This window comes from Chroicocephalus ridibundus, chromosome 11, assembly GCF_963924245.1.
Source record: "Chroicocephalus ridibundus chromosome 11, bChrRid1.1, whole genome shotgun sequence".
NCBI classification, from domain to species: Eukaryota; Metazoa; Chordata; class Aves; order Charadriiformes; family Laridae; genus Chroicocephalus; species Chroicocephalus ridibundus.
Window position 1 is genome coordinate 13,446,267 of NC_086294.1, and position 26,505 is coordinate 13,472,771.

General features: G+C 38.5%; 1 protein-coding gene across 1 annotated transcript; it reads right to left on the reverse strand.

Moving 5' to 3' along the window:
• Window positions 1-3,241: 3,241 nt before the first annotated feature.
• On the reverse strand, window positions 3,242-26,505 carry RAD50 (RAD50 double strand break repair protein). The gene is made up of 26 exons (XM_063349140.1): window positions 26,448-26,505; window positions 25,075-25,254; window positions 24,587-24,670; window positions 24,194-24,345; window positions 23,384-23,569; window positions 23,030-23,234; window positions 22,436-22,564; window positions 21,504-21,669; window positions 20,448-20,641; window positions 19,679-19,885; window positions 18,695-18,877; window positions 18,332-18,489; window positions 17,284-17,459; window positions 16,350-16,587; window positions 14,763-14,952; window positions 13,963-14,089; window positions 13,537-13,730; window positions 13,131-13,241; window positions 12,487-12,579; window positions 12,293-12,406; window positions 11,372-11,499; window positions 10,271-10,495; window positions 7,163-7,248; window positions 6,602-6,744; window positions 4,076-4,209; window positions 3,242-3,723 (listed from the first exon to the last, which is right to left on the reverse strand). Exons 2-26 carry the CDS (start codon window positions 25,201-25,203, stop codon window positions 3,537-3,539), a joined length of 3,939 nt encoding a protein of 1,312 aa, XP_063205210.1. The 5' UTR covers window positions 25,204-25,254; window positions 26,448-26,505; the 3' UTR covers window positions 3,242-3,536.

The window sequence follows — 26,505 nt, forward strand, 5'->3', positions numbered from 1 at the left end:
AGATGCTGGGAGGGCTGGAGCCCCTCTGCTGTGAGGACAGGCTGGGAGAGCTGGGGGGGTTCAGCCTGGAGAAGAGAAGGCTCCGGGGAGACCTTGGAGCCCCTTCCAGTCCCTCAAGGGGCTCCAGGAAAGCTGGGGAGGGACTCTGGAGCAGGAAGGGGAGCCATAGGACGAGGGGGAACGGTTTTAAACGAAAAGAGTGGAGATTTAGATGAGATCTCAGGAAGAAATTCTTTGCTGAGAGGGTGGTGAGCCCCTGGCCCAGGTTGCCCAGAGAAGCTGTGGCTGCCCCATCCCTGGAGGTGTTCAAGGCCAGGTTGGACGGGGCTTGGAGCAACCTGGTGTGGTGGGAGGTGTCCCTGCCCAGGGCAGGGGGTGGCACTAGATGGCCTTTAAAGGTCCCTTCCAACCCAAACCATTCTATGACTCCACGATTCTATAATTTTTTGTTCTTAAATCATGGCATACCTGAGTGTCTGCCCGTGGCTGTGCCTTCCTTGTGAAGGTGTGTCCGTGCATCGCTGGGTGGAGGATGGCTGCTGCAGAGCCACTCTCCTGCGCTGGTGTTCCTCTGCTGGAAATCCACCACAGCTCTGACCAAAATGACAAGCGGAGAGCCCGTTTCTGCACTGCTGTCACCTGCCCAATGAGTCACCACAATAAATTTGTCTCACTTACCTTGAAATATCTTTGCTTGGTTCTGTACTATAGACAGTGTGAACTTTGTGTTGCATCACGTATGTCAGCAAGGGCAACAACATTTTCCCTGATATTCTGCTCCGCTCACCACCCTCACCCTCAGCCCTCTACCCGCAGGAGAAGGCTGGTGAGGAGGCCGGGACCGCAGGCAGGAAGCCGTGGCGGAGCAGGGATGCCCTTGACGTGGGGCTGGGGGCGGCTGACGGCGCCTACTGGCAGCGACGCTTCCTCTGGGTGCCACAGGAGAGGCAGCAGAGAAGCTCCTCCAGCGGTCCCAGCGAGGACCACCACTCGCCTCGCTCTCCCTGAGGTGCCCACGAGCAGCAGATCATGGAATTCTTTAAAGTTCCTCCTACGCTTCATTCACATGAGCATATTTTTTTGTTTTCCTGGCCCCGTATCAAAACCACAGGGCTGGTGGCATCTCTTTCCCCCGCTGTTAGCTACAGAGGAGCCTATGGATTATTCAGATGAAAGGTGTGAAAAAAAATAATAGTTACATGGATGAATTTTTGTCATTTTAACACTGACACTTGATACAGGACAAGTTAGTTTCCCACCACATTTTCTGTATTTCTTCCAAATTCTGGCAAAAAGTTTAATCCCCAGAATACGGGTGTGAGGCTAAACTTTGTAGGTGAGGAACAGAGAAGGGCTGATTTAGGCAAAAATCCACCAAAACTACTTTATAGAGGAATTGCAAATCACAGCTTTAACTTGGGTGAAAAAAAAAAGCACAGAATTCACAAAGGTTGGGGAGTTGCTTCTGAAGACAATGTAATTCTTCATGAGTTGGGATGTATGTGTCATGCTAACATAAACAGGTAGTACAGGAACATTTGAAAATTCAAAGACTTTTTTTTTTTTTTTCTGTTGATTATATCTTAAAGAAAATTCCCCTTCAGGAAGTAGTACTAGACTCAGTGAAGCTTCTTATTTAAAACTGCAAACGTAATGCACGTTAGTAGCATTTTCCTTTGCCTTCCCTCCCGCCCCCCCACCAAGTTTGGTGTTAATTGCTTTTTCAGGGGGATTGGTGAAAGAGCATAATTGCTAGGAAGTCCCATTCATTCACTTATCTCTGAGTGGTTTCCCAATGGCTGGGGCCACCCTGACTCTAGTGACTTGCAGTTTCAGAATACTCAGGCGGAAATAATCCTTAGTTCAAGTGCTCAGTTTCTGGTGTTACCCTTGAAGGCACCAGCTGCCAAGTTCGCTTGACCCTCTGGCCACGCAGAAGGATGAAAAACACCGAGATGAAGAACGCAACCCAGGGTACTGTTGGGTTTTGTCTTTTCTGGTGCAGGTGTTGCCTACACCCTTTGGCAGGTGAGACGGTTTAAGGTGCGGGGCTCAGCAGAGGCCCCGTGGGCTGGCAGGGCCACACGTCACCGTCCCCTCGGGCCAAGGCCCTGGGGCTGCCTCTGTCCGTGGTGCTTAACTGTCCCCAGGCCCTGGTGGCACCCACCAGCTGCACCCGCACTCCAGACCCTGTCCTCACCCCCTTCAGCCCCGGGAAATGTGCAAAAAAGGGATTCCTGCATCCTGAAGCGTGGGGAAGGCAGTGTGCAACGTTCTCACGCTCAATCCCCTATTTACCAAAGGCAAATGTCCTGATGTTACTGTGATCAACATTTTTCTTCACCGTGGTTTAAAGATTCTTCCTCTGACATTGAGCTTTGGTCATACACTGTCTGCTAAGGAGGTTCTGCCAATCACTGCTATCTGCAAGGATTTAAAAAGCTGTAGATGCAGCTTCTGCTTGTGGACTTGCACCCGGTACCCAGGGATCAAGGTAGAGGAGGTGCCCCCTTACCCGGTTATGAAGAAACAGAGACCCAGAAATCACATCCCCCAGGGCTCGCGTGGCTTCAGAGGCAGCAAGGCATGTTGCTGAGGAACCCTCTGAAATCTCAGGACTTATGATGATTAGGTCCTTTGCATTTTGAAGCGTGCCAGCGCTGTTGGCTTTCCGTTGTTAGTCGGAGTTTTAGGTTGTCCTTGGCCTGTGCTCTGCAGGGCCGTCGGGTGTTGCTGTACCAAGCAAAACAGCTTCTGGAAGAACTCTGAATGGTGCAGATGAAGGTCAGCATTCACACAAATTAACTCTCTAAGGCATTTTTGTATCATTTTCACAGAACTTGACTGTATCTCATCGAGAATCAGAATATGACATAACTCTCATAAATGTCACCATCTTAAAGCAGCAGAAAGGTAAATGACCCTAAAGCAAAGAGAATAGGGCTAGAATATGCTTCTGGCATCCATTCACTTATTCACCTTGTAATTTCTGTTATTCTGAAGAAAGCTGCTATATTTTGTGAAGCCTGAGCAATGTTATCTTGTAGAAGAAGTAATGAAAGTTCTCTTTGAAGCCTGTGAATTTTGTGTAGACTGGGCAGGTAGCTATGAACATGCCTTGACTAGAGACACAAATCAATGGTGAACTCACCCTAACGCACTGATGGAGAGCAAGCCTTCTTCTATCGGCAGAGCTGCAGATGTTCCAAAGAACCAGCATCTGGATCTCCGCACCACAACATACACAAAGAACACTACAACTTTATTTTCACTTTCAAAGCATAAAATACATCTAAAAGTTAACTGCGCTGTATTCATTTAAATTCTTGCAAATCATAGAGATGCTTAAACCCAGGCACAGAAATATGTAGGAAGATACAAAGTTTTAAAAGTCTAATAGTTCCAGACTCTAGCTAAAATTGTCAGAAATCTTCAGTAGTATATGACATGAAGGAACTAGATTTTCAGATGCCTTCATTTGAGTTCTATCAAGTTCAGCAGCTAAGCCAGTCTATAATATGTAATTACTAGAAATTCTAATGAACATATGAGCCCAGGGAGCTGACACTGCATTTCATGATCTCAGAGCACTGGTCAATGTTCTTCTTTATCCTGTAGAATGTTTCCACATATTCAGAACGGCCCAGAAGTTCAACAAAATCTTCATCATGAGTTATCACCAGAAGCTGAAAGTTACGCTGTTGTGAGCGGCTTTTTATTATCCTACAAAGAGATATCATTTAGTGTATGTTTATCTAAATCACATTCTAGTTTTAGAGAACCCGTAAATACATAGTACAAAAATATGTAATTATTGGTAATGAATGATATGAACTGTCAAGCAAACTAATGCTGATTAGCAACTCTTTTTACCTACATAAAAAAATCCCAAATTATTTAAGAAATATTCTTCCTCTTCCAGACAAAGGATAGGAAATTTAAAGCTACTGCTCTGTATGCATATTTACAGCTGCCAACAAAGAAATGTCAGCTTGAAATATAATTCACTTCTGCCGATTACTATTAATATTTGAAAAATATCCATCTTTAAGCTTCAGAAGAAGAGATCACTTACTCCACCAGGGCATGTGCAAGGGACTCTATGTTTTCTCGATCAAGATTGGTAGTAGGCTCATCTAGTGCCAATATACCACAGTTGAGACAGAACGTTTCTGCTAGAGCAAGACGAATAATGAGAGAAGCAAGCACCTATGGGGAAAAAAACAAACAAACAAAAAAAACCCCCACATGACCAAAATCTCACTTTTCAAAGTGTTTATGGAGGAACTACATGTAACATGCTGTTTCAATGCCATTACAAACCATGACTGAAGTTTATAGTAAACTACTGATAGTTCACAAAATGACAATAACTAATTAATGACTGAAAAACTACATTAAGTCTTCAAGTTTGAACTGAAAGATCCATTCTACAAAGTACTCTTGGGAAAATATCAGAGAAGTCAAATACTCAATAATTCAGGAGATACTGGAAGTAAGGCTTCCAATCCGAGGTAAAGGTACTACGACCTTGCTGCCTGCATCACCCCTACACCCCAAGCCCCCTGCCCCACTGCAGCCGGGATGGTGGAAATCTGTATGCATATCACTAAGTTTGAGTAACTGAACTCCTGACTACTTCCTAAAACCGAAGACAGTAGAATTGACCACCTTACATGTTAGTTTTGTGTTAACATGCCTAATATTATTAGATCTCCTGAACTAGTGAAAATGACAGAACACTTGATGGAAACTGCTGCCAAAAATACTTTCCAATTATCACAACTGCTGGCATCACAGTTCACGATCAAAGAATTCTCAGAATATAGGCTAAGAAACTGTGAACAAGTTTCACTCTCATTTACATAGGACTCTAACGTAACATCCTAGACTACTTCAGGAGAGGACACATTTTTTGCCTGTACTGCTGTTTTATAAGATCTGGATTTCCCCCCAAATCAGTATGGAGTTTTCAGAACCAAGTGCACATCCACACTCAGGTGGGAATTTATTTGAGAACATTTTTTATATTCAAGCAACAATACAATACTCATCTTCTCACAAACTATCCTTTCATGATTCTATTGCTGTATGTGCTTAAAAATATTGTGTCTCGTTTTGTTCCATTCCTTGATTTCATTTTCTACTACTGTCTGTACCATCTAGTCGCTGAAAAGGCCTGTCTGCCAATGAATCTCCGCTGGAGTAAACAACAACAGTGGGAATTGCTACTCTGCAGGTAAGGAAGTAGGGAGTTTGTTACTTCAAATAATGGCAATTCTTCCTCAACACTGAAGAGACAGAAATCTGTTGGCATCACAACCCTTTCAGCTACTGCAGAGGAAAGGGAGCTAGAAAGCTCCAGCTCCCACTGCAGAAGAGGAAGAAGAATGTGCCTCCCTCATACAGCTGCAGTGTCCTCGGGCTAGGCTGGCACCGGCACCTTGCAGAGAGCCTCAAATGCAATTTAAATGTTGGGGAGAGCAATCCAGGTCTTCTATTTACTGTGCAGCAGGCACAAAGGATGGGCAGAAAGTGTTCCAGCAGGGAAGAAGTAAGAGCAGCTCTGGCTGCATTTTTGTCCCTTTCTGCTATCTCTGCATTTAGGAAGATTGCTTCTTCTGGTGGAAATGATTCATCTAAGGAAGAGGCAGAGTTTCCTGCTGTAATACTGCAGGTAGCTTTGGTTGCCGAAGCTGCATAACCAATGTGCTAAGTGTCAAATGGCTACAAGTATTATGTTTTTTCCATAGCTCAACTTTTTAAAAAAAATATTAAAAAATTTAAAGAACAGTACAGATAGTGATTTTGGAGGCAGATGAACAAGGCTGGTTCTTTTCTCTTGCTGAGGAATATTTTAGATGCTCTGTCATAACATAACAGACAGGCGGAAACAACTCTGGAGTCCCAACATGAAACAGGCTATGATGAACTGCTGATCACTGGTACTGTCAAGGCCGTGTGGTATCAGGCCACTTGGCCAGTGTGCGTTATTCAAGTACAAAGATGGCTGAGCAGCCAGACTGCAGAGCTGATCGTTGACACAGACAGGACAGCACCAAATGCAACGCCTGAAAGTATGGCATGGTATGGTGTTTGGTGACACGAACCGAAAGGTCACAATCAGCAGCAGGGGAGAGTAGCATAACTTGGAGAAAAAGAAACCTTATCATACTTAGAGGTAGATGCAGTTGTGAAAAGAAGACCAAGGGCCAGCCCTCAAGAAGGAAAAAACATGGGAGCAAAGCAACAGACCTAATGGTACGGGAACCTTAGTGGTAACTAGCAAGAGACTGGGAGGACTGGAACTTGAGGAGAGAGGGAAGTTGAACCCTTCCCTCCTGCAGGGACTCAGACCAGTTCCCAACTGAAGCAACAGATTTTGGCACCCCAGAATAGGGTTCAGATGTTCAAAATCATATATTGCATACTGTCAGCAAAATCCAGATACAGTGAAGGAAAGTTATACAAGAATTGTAAATTAGAGTTGGAGCCACCTGTTCTTCACCATCACTTCAGAACGTGTTACTGCTCTCTTGCATTCACTCGAGTCAGTTTTCAGAATTCTCTTTCCTGTGTACTGAAAATAAAATGCTATTACCTTTTGTCCAGCACTACACCTTCCTCGCATATCCAGTGCTGTATCTCCCTTTATCATTACCACTCTATAATTGTAACTTCTTCTTTTATCAGAGGCTGAGACATTCTCATCTGCATCAGAACGGATTTCTATATATTCAATATCTGAAAATGGGAAGGAGATGGTTTTTACACTATCTTCAAAAATATCACAGGATTAAACAGAGTTGAAAGATATAATACACAGTAACCACAAAAATTCTATTCAGAACTCCCACTAATACATACATCTTTGAAATTAATTTTTCCAAAATTGAAGAAATGAACTTGTGCAGTTCCCCTGTCTCAAGGAAACCTTAACTTTGGAAAATATCGAAAAGGGAAAATTACCTGTATTTATCCTGTAACTAACTACATAATCTGTAATAAAAGGGAGGTTACAGGGGTGACCAACAGATGCAGCCTTTAGAATGAAACTAACTATTTTCAGACCCCGGATTTTCAGTATTTTGAACAAACACTTTTCAGTATGCTGTGCTCTGTCTTAAATGAATACGTGTGAACAAAAATAAAAAATACATACCTTGTCCTCTGTAGGTGCTTCGCCAAAGGTCACGAATTATTTTGTTGATTTCTTCCATCTTCATGCTATGAAATGTCATTATTGCTCTAACGAGGAAGAGAACAAAAAGTGTAAACTGTTACAGTTGCAGTCACAGACTTCTATGGACTACAGGACCCCTAAGGCAGTCGGCAGCTCCCTTTCCATTCCCTAAATATGTTTACTAAAAATGTAATAAATACTAGTTCTTTTTGAATGCAGAAGTATCTAAAGACTAACCACAGTCTACTGCCTAAATAATTCTACTCTCACAAAGAGCTCAGTCTCAAGAAGTAGGAGAGTAATGAAGACAAAAGGATTGGCAGTCAGTCACTCAGAGAGCAAGTTTACCTGACTTTTTAAGAGATTTTAATTTCTGCATGAGGTATATTTTCAGGCTGACACCAAGAAGACAAATCTGATGTTAAGTCTTCCAAAACAACAGTAGTGTTACTCATTGGCACGGTCCCCCAACAATGCAAATAATTGTGTCTCAGAAGGAAAGGAGAGCCTGTGAAGTTTCCTCAGAGCAGAGAATTCTGTATCGAGAATATAATTACGCTAACAGATGTTGTGACTAGAGATACCTTCCTCTTCAGCAGCAAAAGTAACACAGGATGTCATTAATAGTCTTCAATTTAATTTCTCTGGTTAATATATCAACAGGACTTCAGTTCAATAATAGACGATTCCTTATGAAAGCACTCAAGAAAGGACAGGATGCTACATTTCTAACTTGACTTTTTAAAGAAAAAGTGCTCTGTAATGAAAAAAAAAATGCTTGCTCAATTTATGCCAATGTCTTCTTTCAAAAAAAAAAACATGGTGGAATGTATTTCTGTAATGGACTCTTACATACACTTTTCCTACTTCCTCACTTACAGGAATTATTTCCACGTGTTCTGGGGAATACTGAAGTATCAACTCTAATAGGAATTGTTAAGTCTGAAGAAAGAAGACATTGCTTTCGATTATTCACTCAATTAAACCCAAGAATGCATTCCTCATCAATATTTATCAAAAACTTCTGAATATTAAGTCAATAAAGATCAACTGATAGCACAAACACCCAAAATGTTGGTTTTCCCAGCTACAGATAGTTTTCAATCTCTGACCATTAACATTTCGTCTCACCGATTTTTCAGATGATTACCAATAAGTGATGCTTATCTATTTTTCTTGAAATTACAAGACAGATTTCCTGTTTTGCCTTAAATAGAAACAATAGACGATCTGATACCATACAAAAAGATTCTGAATTCTAAAAGGGAAATTCTTGGAGTGCATTTCCATTTAAGCTGAAAGGAAGAATCATACATGCTCTGAACAATTTCCATCTTCAGAAAATAAATTTTGGATTATCTTACATTCTAATATGAGAGATATTTACTTTATCGTTAATACTGCTTAAAACAGGGTTCCTCTAGACCCCTGTGTTTAATAACCATTGAAACCTGTCTTCTCAACTTGGAAAATTCTCATCTACTTAGTTTCTCTTCTTGACCATTATGCTGTACCTTCAACCACGTTACTGCTCTCCTGTGCTTCTTTTCCCTGCACTACCAGACCCTTTTTAATACAGGGGACCAAAATTCCATACTATATTCAAGACATGGGTGTATTGGGAATTCATACAGTGGCCAAAATGTTTCTCTTTCTTTCTCTTATTTATTCCTAATATTCAGTTTATCTTTCTGTCACTGAGCACCAGTTTTGTATTTCCTGAAGCACATGCACTGATCCTTCACCATTGTCCATCAAGTTGCAACAGCTCACTGCAATTCCATCGTTATAATTGAACTTACAGGGTTTTTTAGGGAGCCATAGTTTTACTTTGCATTTGTTTACAAATTTTGAGACACTATTTTTGGCCAGTCAGTCCAAGGCTAGAATACAAGCTTCCAGAGGAAGCAGAAACAATCACAAATTTCACTACAGTTTCCATCAAATGCAAGACATGCTTCTTTTGATCTTGCCTTCTCTAATGTAAACACAAACCCACCCACACTGGAAAAGGGGAAAAAACATCTCTATATTGTAATATTCTTTAACGAAAACACAATTGTTTGCCTGAAAAGATGATCATGGGAAAGATGTAGTTTACCTGGCATGTTGAAGTATGACCAAAAGATACTAAAACATACTGCTGTAGAAAAGAAACTAGTAGGAGAGACTACGCAAGAAAGATCCAGTTCAATAATGAAGGATTTCAACACAGATTTCACCTTTCCTAAACTCGTACTGAGGAGTTTATATATTTTGAGAGAACATGTAAGACAGACTTTTAAGAAACACATTCTCCCACTGTGTATCCTGTAATACTTTCCTAAAAAAAAAAAAAAAAAGGCACAAAACCAAAAAATCCCACCAACAATTACCGTAAGAAAGGAAAACCATTAGCAATTTTGGGAGACACACTTACAAAAGCTTCCTAAAAATGCTTTCAAGTGGAAAAAAAATGCTAGAGAGGAAAAAGATCAGAGGAACAGCCTATGGCTCCGCTGGCTCTTCCATGTTTTCACATGAAAAACAAAATTGAATGTGTTTATTGTCTGGACCACCACAGGCAAGACAGCAAAAGATTATTTCACACCAAGAATTCATCACAGAATGCAGAGGTGGGTGGTATGTTGGGTTCATTCACTATTGTCTCTCAACTTGAATTGTTGCATTGCAAATATGAGTCCTAACACAAACAACCATAACTCAGATAGTCCTACAGAGAATTGGGAATAAAATTATAAAGATCACTGGACTTATCTATGACTATATTAAACTCCAGTTACAACCACCAATGCATTTACTGTATGCACATTATATACATTAACTTACAAATTTCCTACATCCTACCAATCCTGTGCATTTTGTAGCATATTTTCATTAATTTACTTTAAAAAGTGTACCATGTTATGTTATCTTAACATTTAAATGTCTGATTTTATAAAGAGAAATAATTATATATCTCAAAAAATTATATCAATTTACTATTTAAGTTACACCCAGAAGTCTGAAATTGAAAGCTGCTTTTGCATCGAAGTTTTCAATAGTAATAAAGCCTAAAACATTCAAGAATTACCCTCATATACTTACTTATCAAGAGCCTTGTAATAAAGATCCAGATCTTTGTTTGCTAGTTCTGTTGTTCTCATAATAATCATCATCTCCCTATATTTTTCCTCTGCATCTTTGAATTGTGGCTCTCGAAGTTCCTTTTTAAACCGAACAATCTCTTCCTCAAATCCACGTTGTCGGCCAAGTGCAACATGATGGTTTCTTTTCAGAGAGTCTATCTTCTCCTCTAAATGCTTCTGTTCACTGAAACCATAGTTGATATACAAGTCTTTTGTATTTAGTGTTTCACAATCAGGGTTCCAATTTTAAATTTATATGAGACAGTAGCTCATTATATTGTATCTATAAAGTCTGTAACAGTTAAAATTATAGTATTAATGTCACTGAAATTAAGACATTGAAATAAAAATATTTTTAAGTTTGTTAAGAACACATACAAATCACTACTCTGAGTGGGAGAAGCAACTTACCAAGTCTGAGGGCCAAAGTGCTATATGCAGAAACATATAAAATAATTATTTCATAGGTGGAATTAAATTAGGATACTGTGCAAAATAAGAATTAATTGGGTAACCTCTAGAAAGCTAAATAAAGGATTCACACATAAGAACCAGCATTGGGTTAATTCCTTTTCAAAGGTGTTTATTATCTAAGGAATTAATATTAGACCACTGAACTAAACACAACATTTGCTGCTGAGACCTAAGTGAGCAGACTGAAAGTGAAAACTAAATATTCTTATCCAGAGACATGAATTATTTTGTAAATGCGGATTTAACTGTGGAACTCACTAAAAAAAAAAAAATAAATGCATTAGACTGGAACAGGCACATGCACATGGCCACGTCCTGGTTTCAGCTGGGACAGAGTTAATTTTCTTCCGAGTAGCTGCTGTGTTTTGGATATGTATTTCTAGCTAGAAGCACTACATAACTTCACTGAGTCATTGATGTTGTCATTCTGGGGATATTATGCAAACGTGAGTTTGAAGGAGGAAGAGTTCTACCTGAATGGGTAGAAAGGCGGACCAGGAAACACGCTGAAATACAGTGAATAGTACCTTCAGATATTCAGTGAATTCTTGTGCAAAACATGGCATTCTGTTTTGAAGGTGCTTACTTTTTCAATTGTGGGACTTTCATTTCTCCCATCTCCTTCACCAGGTGTTTTATATTGTCTTCAACCTCTTTTAGCTCTTCATTCCGCTTCCTCAAAGTAAGATTATCCTCTAGCCACCTCTGCTGTATCTATCTCCACAGAAAACAAGAAGTGGTATAAAGTTTCAGTACACTGATTCTCAATTACAAAGTATGAGTGCTGCACAACTCTGAAACATGCTACAAGCATAAAATAATTAACAACAGAAATTATGACAGGGAGAACTTATCTGGTGCTAGAAATAGGGTATAATGGAAATCAGCAGTATTATTTCATATATCCATCTGAAACAATACAGTATTATTACAGGCAAACACAAGAGCGATCCCGTGTGCAAATATTAATCAATGTTTCAAACTCAGAAAATAATTTAGGATGAGATTTAACAAAGTCCCCCATCTCAGTTCTACAAAGTTAGATATTAAGTGGTAGGGTAGAAAGGGGAAAGACATCTTTCCTATAAAGAGTGTAAACAATATTTGAAATATATACAGAAGAATTTAAAGTACATGACAAAATCTGGAGTAACTAGCAACTTTTGGTACCTGCGATTTGGTACCTTATTTCAGAAGGCAGGTATTCTCCACACAAAGATAATTTTGCAAACGCTGGCTACATCCCAACAGACTTAACCTTTTTGAAAATACCACAAAACGATAATTATAGACAAAAGTTTTTTAAAATGCAAAATCTACTTTTGCATATAAAAATATCAAGACGTTTTTCAGCCTAATACATGTATAGCAGCTATTCTGACTAACAACTGATTAAGTAAATCAGGAGACAAACTTTGCAATGCTACAGACCTAGGCAGACTTAAACCAAAACCAGAAATTATTTCAACTATGCAAAATATACTTTACTGTAAAACAACACATCTACCTTTTGAGTGTCAATATCTTGTCGAATCATTTCCATCTCTTTACTTATCTTTTCCTTCTGTTTCTCACAGGTAGCTAGCTGAGAATTTACTTCATCAAGTTCAGACTCCTTTTGCTAAAGAAATAAAACAGTACACGATTTAAACCCAAGAGCACTTTTAATGTCAACTTTTTATTGACTGGTTTTTAGGTTACCTTTTTATAGTCTTCTTTTCCTTGTTGAATATAGTTTTCAATTTCTTTCATGTACTTGTTTATATCCTTAACTTTCTCTTCTATGCCATTTATCTGCAGGGAAAATATTTCAAATGAACAGTCTTATGCCCAAGAAGTGATACACTCTGTATCAAAGATTAGATACTGGATAACACTACTGTCAAAGTACAATTACTTATCATAAATACTTCAGCTTTTGAAATCCAGATGCTTTGGAAAACATTTTCACAGTAATAAGGAGCAAGTGGTAAATCACTCATTTGTGCTTATACAAGAGGGCCACTTCACCCAAGAAAAACAGGTTTGTCTCTTGGCAAAGACAGGTTATATACATCCTGGCTATTTCTCTTAGATCTATTGGGAACTGCTTTTAGTACCACTGGTCACTAAATATTGCCAAATGTCCCCAAAAGCCTTTTGACAAGGCTGCCAAAGGTTAATTACAATTGAGTTCATCTCCTGACTTGGTTACGCTCCTTTTCTTCCCTAAAAGTTGCGCCAATCTAGAGCATTTGCTGAAGTCACTGCTGTTTCCTCAAAGCGAACTCATCATTGTGGCTTCCATCCATGCCTGAAAAACAGTATATAATCCTATCTCCCAGCTACGCCAAAAGCAAACAGACCTTCTCTTGTGTTTCCTTATTACTTGCAGTCCTTTTATTCATTAGATCCTCCTTCTCCTCCTGCAGTTTTTCTAAAGTTGCATCCAAAGGAAACACCTGTTCTTTTGCTTCCTGAAAAGCAGTTGGAGAAAGTCCTTTTTATTCTCTCATTCCATTAAAGATCAACAAGTTCTCAAGTGGTAAAAAAAGAGCCATGTTGTTACTTCTTTTTTTGGGGGTGTGTTAAAAAAAAAAAGATGTGACAATATGTATTAATAAAGTTCTGGAAATTCCTAAAGATATGCCATAGCAGAACAAACATTTAAAAATACACCTTATTTGCTAGGATTACAGACAATGTTAAACATAAAATATTTTTTTTTCAGGACAACAAAGCTAAAGGTTAACAATTAACAGTATCTCCTACCTTGATCTCCCTGCATAAGGACTGAACCTCAGTGGTTAATTCCACTGTTTGTTCCTCCAGCTGTTGTCGACGCTGCATGCTGCTGGCAATCTGAAGTTTCTCCGCTTTAAGCTCATTAACTGTACTCTTTAGCTGCTGAATCTGATTTTGCTGGTCTTGCTTGAGTTTTTGATTTAACTCAATTTTACCAGTAACTGTGGTTGAAAACAAACACAGAGTGAAAGAGTCAATCTATTACTAAGAACATTTGTCTTCCTTATGAAAATTTAACTCTAACTTATGCTAGTATGACCCCAAAAAATCAAAACAATGCTTAGAATACAGTTATTTCAGAATGTAAAATAAGTAAAGTTTACATTTTAATGGCAGCAAGTTTAGAACATTATTTTCAATATAAAAATGAAATACCAGCTTTGTATGACTTACCTGTATCCCACAAGTGTTTTTTCTCTTGTTTTTCATGGCTTACTTGTAGAACAGTTCTACTTAAGTCAACCCCTAGCAGCTTAGCCTCCTGCTGAGCAATTTTTCGTTCAACATCCCTAATATCAGTCTGAAAGTATGAGGAAAAGTACTTTTACTATTGTATTAGGGTTTAACAATATGTTTTATCTTTGGCACACAAGAACAAGCCTGGGGCCTGAGGCACACACGACTCAAGACCTTCAAATTTATCTCCTCTACTGGAGCAATGTCACATCATTAGCAGCAAGGTTACGTCAGTCCACAGGCTGCTAGAAACTGAGATTCCATATTATGAGAGGAAATCAGTCAATAGGGATGGATGGGCTTTTGACATCCCCAGGCTACCTGAGAACATGTGCTACTTGTCTCTGTTGGTCGGAAGCACACGTGACAAGATTTCAGAAAGTAGACAGAGTAGATGCTGAGAATACACTGAACTATAATGACTATGAGGACTGAAAAACACTTTGGTGTACTTGTGGTCATGCTCGAGTTCTGGATTACACCTCTTTCTTTTCCCAGGTACTATAGCACAGAACTGAATTGAACTCCAGGGACTCCATGGGTCCTCAAAAGCAAAAATCATTACATAAAATCTGAAGTACCGAGATCACCTATGTTATGCTGTCTTTTAAAGTAATTTTACTTTGCTTGAAAAGCCTTAAGGCCTCCAAAGCTTTGTCACATTATTGAATAACTACATGTTTAAAAGCTAGCAAGGGAGTATCATTTTATATATTAAAAGAATTACCAAAGCATACCTGGTGCCTTTCCATTAGTGTTATATCCTGTAAACATGCCTTGGCACCTTCCTCTTCAGACAAAGCTGTCTGCAAGAGTGATTCCTGTTCTTCTATCTCAACCTTCAGGCCTGTTAAATCCCTGTTTGCACTCTGTATCTTGTTCCTCAAGTCTGGTATGTCCTTTTCATGGAGGTCAAGTACAGTTCGCCTTCGATGAAATACAAATCGGTAAAATTTCCCTTGTTAAAAACAGCAGCATGAATTCAAGACGTTCATGATGACAAAATCTGTGATATGATTTAATAGTAGCAGACTAAATTTGGGCAAAATAGTATCCCCTTAACCTTGCCAATGTTCAATTAAGCTTACGTTATATGCCCAGCTAAGGTAATACATCCCTCATTTTAGATAGGTGAAATGAAACAAACAAGCAAATAAGGTTTTTTGTTTGTTTTTAACATAATTACAGCAAGTGCTCACGAGAGGGTCTAAATCCACTGTACAAGAGTGCCCTCTTGCGAAGGAAAGGTCTGCCCTCTAACATATAGTCTGCAAATTCTCTCAGAAACACTGCAAATTTCTTGAGACTGGAGCCTCTTCACCTACTGGCAGGAAACCTGCATACTCTTACTTTAAATGCTGCTCATATGCCAAGAAAAAGAAAACAGGAGTCTGACAAAATCTCCTTAGGGCTAGTGTTATTTGCTTATGTTTTGGAAGGAGACAAGGGGGAAGAGAGAAGGGAGGCAACAACAAACCAAGCTGTCTAATGTTTTCGTAGCTTTAAAAAACCAGACAAATTCAGCCTGGAAACTGGAAAATACCGTAGGCACCCTTTCTGAATTTGTTAAGATTACCTACACTTTGTATTATCTTAGAAATTAAAACAAAACAAAAAAACCCAACCATAAAAAGGCTTTTTAAATAACTAAAATAGAGGAATAAATTCAGTCTATGGTTTATCATTATCAGAAACAGAGATGCATTCCCAAATGATGGAACTGCAAATGACTGAACCTCAAGGAAACATAAACAACATTGAGAATCCACTATAAATTCTAGAGATGCCTTTCTAGAATGTACAATTCATAAAAAACTCCCAGCAACAAAAACTATCGTTAAAGGAGATACAAATCAAGACATTATTAAAGGCTGTTTAATATAGATTCAGTTCCCATATTGTCTATACAACCTCCATTTCAGCATTTTTAAGAAACATATTTAAGGTGACATATGAAAACATTTCAATAACAACAGAACCAACCTGTCTATTTTAAATTACAATGATAAAAAACAAGGAGGGGAACTGTGCCTGCATAGCGTAAATAACTGGTAGAACAGTAAGTATATAATCACTTTTTCTGCCTCACTCTCATGAGAAGCCCCAAAGGACCAGAAATACCAAAAATATAAAATAGTTTAATACTAAAGTCCAAATGAGCAGAGTACAAGTTCTAGCAAAATATTTCTCAATTATGAGATTTTTGAATGAATTAGCTAGCCTTAAAATAAAGCTTCCTTGACGTCCACATAATTTTTAATAATCAAAAAAAAAGCATTTGAAAGAAAACACCTTGCAACAATACCGTCTGCTAAGTACTTTACCTAAGGGGTTTAAGGCTCATCATTTCATCACGTCTTTTCTCTTTTCTTTTAAGCTCAGACTCTGTAGACTTCAGTTTGTCTGGAGCAAGACGCAGTTTAGACTGCAGGTCACTAATTACATCTTGCAGCTCGGCCTCTGATTCAAAATCTCTTTGGCAAACTGGACAACACGACTGGTTCTCCTCTCTCAGTTGTGTAATGAACTGTGAATAAACTGCAGTGGCTCCAGCAAGCACAGCTGGTTTAAAAACAAACAAAAGACTTCATGTGAAAACATTAGTAGTGCATAATCAGATATAAACTAGATATGCATTTACTATAAATGAGACAAAATTATAACCTGCAAAATCACAAGGACTGGAAATCGAAATGGTCTTAAGTGACCTGGTCTGAATTCAATGCTGCCCCTGCTTTCGGCAGGTTGCTCTAGGTAACCTCCCGAAGACCTCGTCAACCTGAATTATTCTACAAGCCTCTTTTATTAAACCAAGCTCATCCTGCTGTAATTAACAGTGGAAGTGAGTACTTCCTTCAGAAATTACTTTCTTTCAGTTAGTAGTAGGCCCTATGGGCCAACCCCACGCCAAACGGCTGGTTCTGCACTTGTCTTCACACCTGGCAGATCCAAGCACTCAAACGTTTCCTTTGCTTTGAGAATGTCACGTTCTACATACACAGCAAGCCAAAGCAGGTATTTCTCTTATTACGTGTAAATGAAGTAACTAAAAGAATTAAAACAACAGATCCTGCTTATGCATAAAACAGAAATAGTAGTAAAGGAAAATTTGTTCAAAAATAGTAAGATTCAGTAATTCCCTTACATCAGCTTCTGTGCTGACTGTTTGGCCTGCACAAGCAGCAAACTGTCTCAGTATCAGTGGCTTACACTTAAAACAAACTTTAGGGAAAAAAGTAGAGCTACATATGAATTTACCTCGCTGTTTTGAACTTTTTTCAATTTCATCTTGAAGCTTGTTCAGATCACTGTCAAAATCTTGGCTTCCACAAACATCAAAGAGCTTTGCTTCATGAAGTGACAATTGTTCTTCTTTTTTTCTTAGCTCATTACTGAAATGAGTTTTATCACATTCTACAGATGCCAGTCGTTTGCTAAAAAAAAAAAAAAAAAAGATTCCAAACTGTTCAAGCAAAACCAAAAACACAGGAAAGTTAATCTGAAATTGGTATTGCTGTTCTTGTTTAATGATTTTTCAGGAAATCTATTGCATCGATTTTTCAGTAATCAAAGTACAGCATGAAGTGTTCCATTTTAATTCCCTTTTGTTTTCTAGATGCTTAATGATGAGAAACTAATTTCTAATGACAAAGCCATACAAAACTTTCTAGAATAATATATTATCAACTTCCCCCCCCCCAACTGCAATTATTGCTTATGAGATATTATTGAACCTCTTAAGCAAAGAATGTTAGCATCCTTCTATTTATGTTCCATACTTTTGAATTAAACAATATTCTTACAATTAAAATTCTGGGGGTTTTGTTTTGTTGAAGTTTAATGTGCATCATTGCATAGTGTGCTGATGTTACCTATTCTTTCTAACAAATTGTTTTATATAATCAAATGAAATCAGGAGCAGGTACTCACATATAAACTCGTGACAGAGCAACTACCTACCCTCTGACTTAATAGAAAATCAGAAGACCAGTAATATTTTCTCCCCAAGCACATTCGTTCAGCTAGGATTAGTATAAACAATTAAGGATCTTCCACAACATTCTGCTATCTGCCTTTAATGCTGCCTTTGATGTACTACAAACATTATGATCTTATTAGCTAGCACAAACTGTATCAGCTATACATTACCAAAATTCTGCAGGATGCTTTCTTTGATTTTGCGGCTACTTAAATAAACAGTAACGAATTAAAGTAACAAGTATGTTAAGCATATTAAACTTTCCAACATTTAAATTCATAATTAAAAAATACTTATGGAGACATCATCAGTTAAATTAATACCTACTTAAGGACAGCAAGATTATCCCTTGTCTGATTAATCTTTCTATTTCTATTATGAAGCCAATCTTCAAGTTGGTTTTTATTTGGAAAGTATCCCAACAGTGCTGTCAGCTCATCAGAATGTCTTGATTTTACTCTTCTGATCTGCTCTTCTTTCTCTGCCTGTGGAAATGAAGCATTTTCCATTAATTTTTTCATATCTTCAAGTTTATGTCACTCAATTAATTTGTGGAGTTAATGGCTTCTATGAAGTCAAGACAGAAACTTTACATACAACTGTTGCTAAACACCTGAAAAATACACAAATCTTGAAGGGACTATATTAATTTCTCGCCCCTCTCTTACGAGATGATGATAGAAAAATTACTTTGTCTTTTTTCAGCATCTCCATTTGGGTAATTGTCATGGTATGTAGATTCAACTGTTCCATCTCTTGATCCAGCTTCCGAAGAGCTTTGTCCAGGTTTATTTTCTCATTTTGCAGAGTTTGTACTTCCAGTTCGAGTGTTTCTACATTGCTGTTCCTCTCAGCCTTCTCCAGCTCATGTTCCTAAACAAAAAATAAAAGCCCAGAAGATTTAAATAATTGCACTGGTCAATACACTTCTAACTAAAGGAGACAGAAAAAAGCTCTTAAGCTGCCCAGCTGCAGTATCATTAGTCGTTACAGGAATGACACAAGATTTGTAAAGAATACATGAAAAAGGACAAAGGCTGGGATGCTGGCATGGGGAAAATAACACAGATACTGGGCGCATTGGATGCAGTTCTGAAATACAGTACTGCCCCAAGTTGCTCATGTTTTTACCACAAGCCATAATCACATGATTTAGCTTCAGGAAGCTCGTTCATATTTAGATTGATTCTCTGTATTTTAGCATCTACTGTACATTAAACTTGGAATTATCCTAGTGAGGAGTCTGGAAGGAACACTGTCGAGCACTGAATTAATACAGCCCTAACAAACATAAAATATTTGGTTACAAAGGCACAACCAGCTGTTCAACTGGGATATAAATGCATGTAACTTTATAATACTTCATCGGATAAAACACAACCAACTAGCACATCTCACAGACAAGTTATATAGAAAAATGTAGGTAGCAGAGCACTTCAGTCCATACTTTTCTGGCCCAATAATTTAAGATTGACTAATGTTATGATATCATCAGCTGTGGCTATTACCCTGTTTATAACTCACCAAGCAGCAGCAGTGTATTCTATACGTGCACTGTAAAGAACAAAATAGCAAACACTACCTGCCCCCAAGGGTGCACCATCTGAACAAAGCATAGAGAGGGTATTAAAAGGGCAAAAAGCAGCAGATGGAGTAAACATTACATTAACTTACTGTCTTGACAATCTCCTGATCCAACTCCAGAATTCTGTCTGAAAACCCCTCCAACTGCTGCAATTCGTATTTTACATTCTTCAGCTCAACTTGTTTCTTATTTTGAATGTCTGATTTCAGGTCAATGGTTCTTTCTAATCCAGTTTTCTTGTCTCTTATTTCATCTATCTGTTTTTGTTTCATTGTTTCTTTTCGTGCAAATTCTCTCTGAAAGAAATTAGCAATAATATTATTTTTTTCCACAGGAAAACAACATTTAAAAACACTTCTTCACGTTTGCTTGCAAATATTCACCACTGTAATACAAGATATTGAAATACTTAGATAACCAGAACTTGTCAAAACATTTTCTGTTTAAATGTTTCAATAGGAAAACGCAGATGCATCATAGTGTTAGCGTTCTGCGAGAGCAACTCCATTTTGAAGGTGACTTCAACAAAAAGTTGCTTATTTTCTAACCAGTTGCCCATTTTTAGCTTGTCAGTGATCCACCTGCTTGAGAGGGCTGCAGAGCAAAACCTATCTGAAGAACTGCCTGTTCAATAGCTTTGGCAATTCCGATCACTTGATGACCACGCTTAGTTCCAAAACTGATTTCCATGGAAAGATTCAGGCAACTCATAATAAAGAATTCTAGAAGAAAAAAAATGGTTTCAGTTCCACCCCCCCCCCCCAACACTCTTCCTCCCAGCACCATGAAGACACTTTTGGACCAATAACACACTAATAACCAATAATAACTACACTACTAAAACAACAAAATTCTTACCATTAAATGATTTGCGGCTTCTATATCTCTTTTCTGTCTTTCCTTCAACAACCTGTGAAAATTGGTAATGTGCCTTTCATTAAAAGGTGCTCGCTCAAAACCATCTAATTCCAGCTGTACTGCCAAAGACTGAATTAATGAATCCCTCGTTGCGATGTGTTCTTGGTGACGATCTGCTTGCATTTGAAGACGACCTTCACAAAAAGAAAACACGACATAAATGCTCAAAAACCGAGGCAGAAGATGTATCTGGGATTCAAAAACAGCTGCAACCATTTTCTTAAAGTCTTTGAAACGGAGATATTTTTAAACAACACAAAAAGCTCCAGAATAAGAACAAGCTTTAGCTTGAGAGATTGCTATTTCAACTAAATTTTTATTAATTAAGTAAATCAAGAATTTAAAACAAAGCCTCTTAAAACACTGAAAATATTATTCTGATAAATATAAACAAAGCAAGCCCAAACATATTTTGTGTAGGCATATATTCTGTGTCTTAACTCCTACAGCTTTACTGAAATCCCCATAGACCATCTAAAAGAGAATAAACGATATATGAAAGAGTATTATACTAAAGCCCTCTGACTAGGCCCCTGCCCCCCGAGACCCTGAGCATTGAGCTTTCACTTTTTCCTTGATTAAAACACACATACACAATCACATCTGCTTAGCACGCATTTTCATTGCCTAAAGAAAGTACAAGCTCAGACAGTGAAAACAACTGTGTTGTAAATTGCTAGACTGACATTGTTCTATTCCACCATAACTTATCCATTTTGAATATTTGTATAAAGAGTGATCAATTTAAGAACAAAGGTACTACATGTTATAATTATACCTCAAAACAACAAGTGCACATTAGAAACTCCAGGAGAGGAATACTAAGACCTGTCCACCTGTGAGATTCTCACACCATACTGTGCAGCTGACTCCAACCTCATACACATTCTGGGGGTTTGTCCAGTTCAAATCTCTTCGATTCTTATCAGTAGTTCCATTTCAGACCTTAATTACATTAAAAAATAAATACAAAGTTACAGGTTAAGTCTAAAATACCTCGTTCAATAAGTAGTTCTGATTTCTCACTGTTAAATCTCTGGCATTCTTTAGTGGCTTTATCTAATTCACGCTTACAGTCCAACAATCTCGTCTCCTTCTCCTTCACTGTTTTCTGGTGGTTCTGGTATCTATCCCTTAGTTGTTCATCTGTTCCTTGAAAAACCTGTATGCCAAATACAATACAGAATAAAGTTAGCTTTTTAACTTAATTTATAAGCCAATCAATGATGTTTATAAAACAGTATAGTTTTCACCAGAACAGAATTCAAGAAATAAGAGATAAACACCTCCCATACACAATTTCTATACTAAGACATATACTGAGAAAAATTATATATGCTACAAGCAAACCTGGAATACCTGTTTTTCTTAGGTTGATAAAACAAATTAGTTTAAATTTTTACCACTAAAGAATTTCTTCACGTTTGTCAAAATAGTTTTCAATACCTCAGCACAATCACAATGTAAGGCTGACTGTTATTTCTTATTTTAAGAGAAAGAAACAAAAAAAAATCTCCAGGGAGAGGAACAATATTAACATCAGGAGACATCCCATAACGGTCAAAACAAGTGCTGACTATCATTAACATATTGTGAGAGAGGTAGATATTTCCAAGTTACGCACCACAGGGCATTGTTACCAGCAATTATCACTTTTATGAAAACTTTTGTCAGGTTTGTCTTCCTGGCAAGTTAGTCTATGGTGGAGAAAAAAGTTACAAAAAGCAATTTAACCCAAATTACATGAAACGAATACAGCTTTATTGAGCCATATTTGCAACATCTGATAATATCAGGTGAGCTATATGGGCTATGAAAATTTTCTTCACCACCATCTGATGCATAATAAAATACACAGTTCACTGGGTAGCAAAACACAGACTGATTCTTCAGCACAAAGAATGGCAGTGTGGAATTTAAAAGGCAACCTTTTCCATCTTCTGTTGCAAATCTTGATTATCTTTCTCCATCTGCCTCCTCCGGCTCTCCAGGGCTTTTACATCATTGTCGAGCCTCATTACTTTCATGAGATTCTGTTCAACCGCTGCCAGAGAAGTCTGCAAAGGAAAGAATGCTGTAAATAAAATATCTTACCTGCTTTTGAATTCCATAATCAATGGTTCTATAAAATATAGTTAGTCTAAGTGTAAAATCTTCAGCTTTATAAAGTATTTTTTTTAAATAGGGTTTTTAAAGTTTTAGTTTAGTTTTTGTTTTAGTTGCAGTTTATAATAGTTTCAGTTACCAGGGAAATTTTAGAAAGATTTTAAATTTAGCTATGGAAAAACAATGCCACTACAAGAATTTCACAAACTATGTTCTTAAACCTCCAATGACTGTTTACAGATTAGAAGAGCATCTGCCAGGTTTGTTGAGGTATAGTTGGTTCTGCTTCAGAGTAGACAATTAGATGACACAGATTTTAATCAATAAATTTGTACAGCTTCCATGTTTTTCTGTGTTCTTAAGTACTTATGTGTTGTTTTGTCTTAAAGTCTTAATGTAATCGTCATGCAAATTACCTTTAGAGGATCAAGTTGATTCTCAATTGATTTTACATTGTCCTTAGAAGCAGCCAGTTGAGCCTCTCTATTGCTAAGATGATCTTGGATTTCCTGTGCTTTTTCTTTATTCTGTTTTAGATATTTCAGTTCTGCCTGACACTCTTTTACTTTCGAGCTTTGTTTCAGTCGTACCTGACGGAGAGTTTCGAGTGCTTTAATATACCTTTAAAAAAGACAGAATTTCAGATCCTATTGGCAATATAGCAATACCAATGTATGAAACAATGCCTTAGACATTTTCATTAACACCTACATTATTAAAGAAAACATTTTCTTACTTTGTTTTTATTTAATTACAGTAAAGAGAAAAACCTTGTTGCTGAAAAGATCTCATCAAATTTTTGCTTCAGGGCTTTCCCTTCACTTAATGGCCAGTTTGATTCTTCTTGGTGGCAGAAAATGACATTGTTAATCACTGATTTGGAAACACCAAGGGCACTGATCATCTCTCGATCAATTTCTGCACACTTGGAACTCAGGCTAACCTTCTCGCCATGCCTATGTAACACAGATAAAGAAAATCCACAAAAAGTTACTAGCAAATTCTTTTAAAAGTTAACTGCATTATTAACAGTATAATCTCATTATAACGTACCAATTCAAAAACTTGACAAGTAACAGTTTTTAAGCATATAATTACCATGTTCAACATATGCATTTAACACTGTCGATATTTGTAGTCAAGACTATTACACATTTTAAACTACACAAAACCGCTAGAGGGAGCAAAAACGATCTCGAATGAAGTTAAGCAAACGCACTTCTTAAATAGTGGATATCAGAGTTAAACAAGGACCAACGATGATCTGAAAGTGAAAACGGTGCTAAAGGAAGTAAAGCCTACATACTCCACACAATGCTACTTTTAAACTGTATCATTATTAATACAATTTTCAAATAAATGCAAGTTAATAGATATAAGCAGTTCTTAAAGCAGTGGCTATCAAATGTAGGATTTCTGAATCAACTAATAGATTAAAGCTATGTAGTTTCATCACTTTAAGAGCACTGGTAGCGACTTCAAAAGGAATACATTATCAAGTTTTTTCTTATACATAAAAAGATACAAACCCCAAATCAATCTTCATGACAAAGCAGGAAAAAAAACACTTGACAACTTACTTTGTTCTAGTAATGACACCTTCAAGTGTTTTAAATTCTGTTTTCTTGCCTTTCTGGGTACAGACCATGGACCGCTGAACAGCTACGAGCTCTCCATTTACATCTCGAAACTGTAATCGAATCTGAGCTCTAACATCTGTTTCATTGGCAACCTTTAGTAGAAACAAAAAAACTGAGTAAGGGAAATTCTTCTCAACATCCAAATGAATACATGCCTTCCCAGCTGTGGGTAATGTTCTAATCTCCCCCAGCTCTTTGTTTTTCCTGAAACAATACGGTCAGCTCATGTCTCCCTAGAACTTGAGCATCCCTGTTTTCATCACAACACTGAAGGCAGTCAATTATGTGACTTAGGAGTAAAGACACATCAAATCTAGTCACTATGACTTTTACCTTCGGATCATGAACAAATGAGCTTCCTTTGGTGCCAGGAGGAAAATCTCCAGTGGATATATATTTAAGACATTCAATGATAGTCTAAGGAAAGAGAAGTAAGTATATAGTTATAACGGCAATTTAGAGTAAACAAGATGGACCACAGGCAAAATTACAGTGACAGCCCAAATATTTATAAATGAGTTAAATATGCAAGGACAGAGAAATAAGAAATAACATTTTAATTTTTGAGTATCATGAGAATACGGTACTTTGCGAAATCAGTTTTAATCAGGATCTGGATCAATTTCCCAGGTAAAATATCAACCAGTGCTCTGCAAAATCCTGGTGTGAAAGCAAATCTCTACTAATGCTAAACAACACAATATTTTCAGTAAACAGCAAGATTTATGCAATATTATACCTTTATGTAGAGATCATTATTCATATTTTGAGGCCTTTCTGAGCTATTTGCAATTCAAAACCAAACACATAGTAAGCCTTACCGTTTTTCCTGCACCATTTGGTCCCACCAAAATAGTTAATGGATTAAGAAAAGTGATAATTTGTTTATCTTTATCCTCTACCCCAAAACTCCTCACTCCGAGGATACTCATTTTCTCAATCTTTGACATTTCTGCAGAACAACTTCTCTTCCAAAGTCAGAAGTGTAAACGTTACAAATCCTGTAAAATAAAGCTTTGTGAAAAAAATCTAAAAGGCAAAAATCACAGCATATCAGCACTGAAAGCTGACAACACATCTATCCAAGCACAAAATACTATGAACATCTTAAAAAAAACACAGTTAAGGCTCTTCAGTTGTGGCTCAAGGTACAGAACATATGAAGGCAAAACTCTTAATTTGTTTTCAACTGAGAAGCTAATCAACTCCAGGTTAATCAAGCTGCCATATTATTTATCATTAAATAAAAAACAACGGCCAAAAATAAGCCTTGAAGTGTATGAGAAACATACTTTATTCCACAACACAAATGCCACGCACGCGCTTTCAGAATCCCCGAAAAGCAACAGAGGCCACAATATTTTTTTCCCCCTTTAAAAATCCACTGCGGTACTGCAACACATTGAGCCAGCCCCACTCTGGCCCCTGTTTCTCACAGGGCCGCATTCCAATTTGTAGGGGACAGCCAGCATTAACTACCCTTGTCACCATATGAGGGGAAGGAAGAAGGCAGGGGGCTCTGGAGGCCCCAGGTGCAGGCAGGGCCCCGGGGCTGTGCACGGGTGGGAGCATCAGCTGAGGGAGCCGACTCCTACCCCAGGGCCCGTTACTGACCCACGGTAAAGACGCACATTTCAAGCCCATATATATGTATATTTCAAGCCCACCTATATAGAATCATAGAATCGCTGAGGTTGGAAGGGACCTTTAAGATCATCGAGTCCAACCTTTAACCTACCCTGACAAAAGCCACTTCTAAACCATGTCCCTAAATGCCCCATCTACCCTTTTTTTAAACACCTCCAGGGATGGTGAAATATGTATATTTCAGATGTGCTTCATCCGGCCGAAGAGCTCAGGGCCCTCCCCGCTCCCCTCTGACCTCCCCCGGGCAAGGCCGAGCCCAGGCGCCTCAGGGAAGGCCCAGCGAGGCCCGGCCCTGCCCAGCCACCGCTGCGGTTGGAGACAGGCGGCAGCGGCGGGGGGAACGGGCATTTCCTGGAGAAACCCCGCCGCCGGGGCAAAGGTGGGCAGCGGGAGTTCCCCGCCCGGGAGCCCCGCGCTGCAGCGGGGGTGGACATTTTCCAGGGAGAGGCGATGGCACCGCCGCAGTGGAGGAGGCGGCCGCGGCCCTTCCCCTGCCCGCCGGCCCTTCCCCGAGCCCGCCGCCTCCCCGCACCCCCGCCCCGGTCACCTCCGCTCGCCGCCGCCGTCCCGCGCGCCCCGGCAGCCACCGCGGCCGCCGCCACGCC

Excerpts from the sequence above, each read along its gene's own strand:
- RAD50 (XM_063349140.1), bottom strand. The coding sequence starts at position 25,203 with ATGTCAAAGATTGAGAAAATGAGTATCCTCGGAGTGAGGAGTTTTGGG. Across the intron at positions 7,249-10,270 it reads TATTACAAGGCTCTTGATAA|AGCAATAATGACATTTCATA; the intron begins GTAAGTATATGA and ends CTTCCTCGTTAG. Across the intron at positions 4,210-6,601 it reads GGTGTAGTGCTGGACAAAAG|GTGCTTGCTTCTCTCATTAT; the intron begins GTAATAGCATTT and ends TTTTCCCCATAG.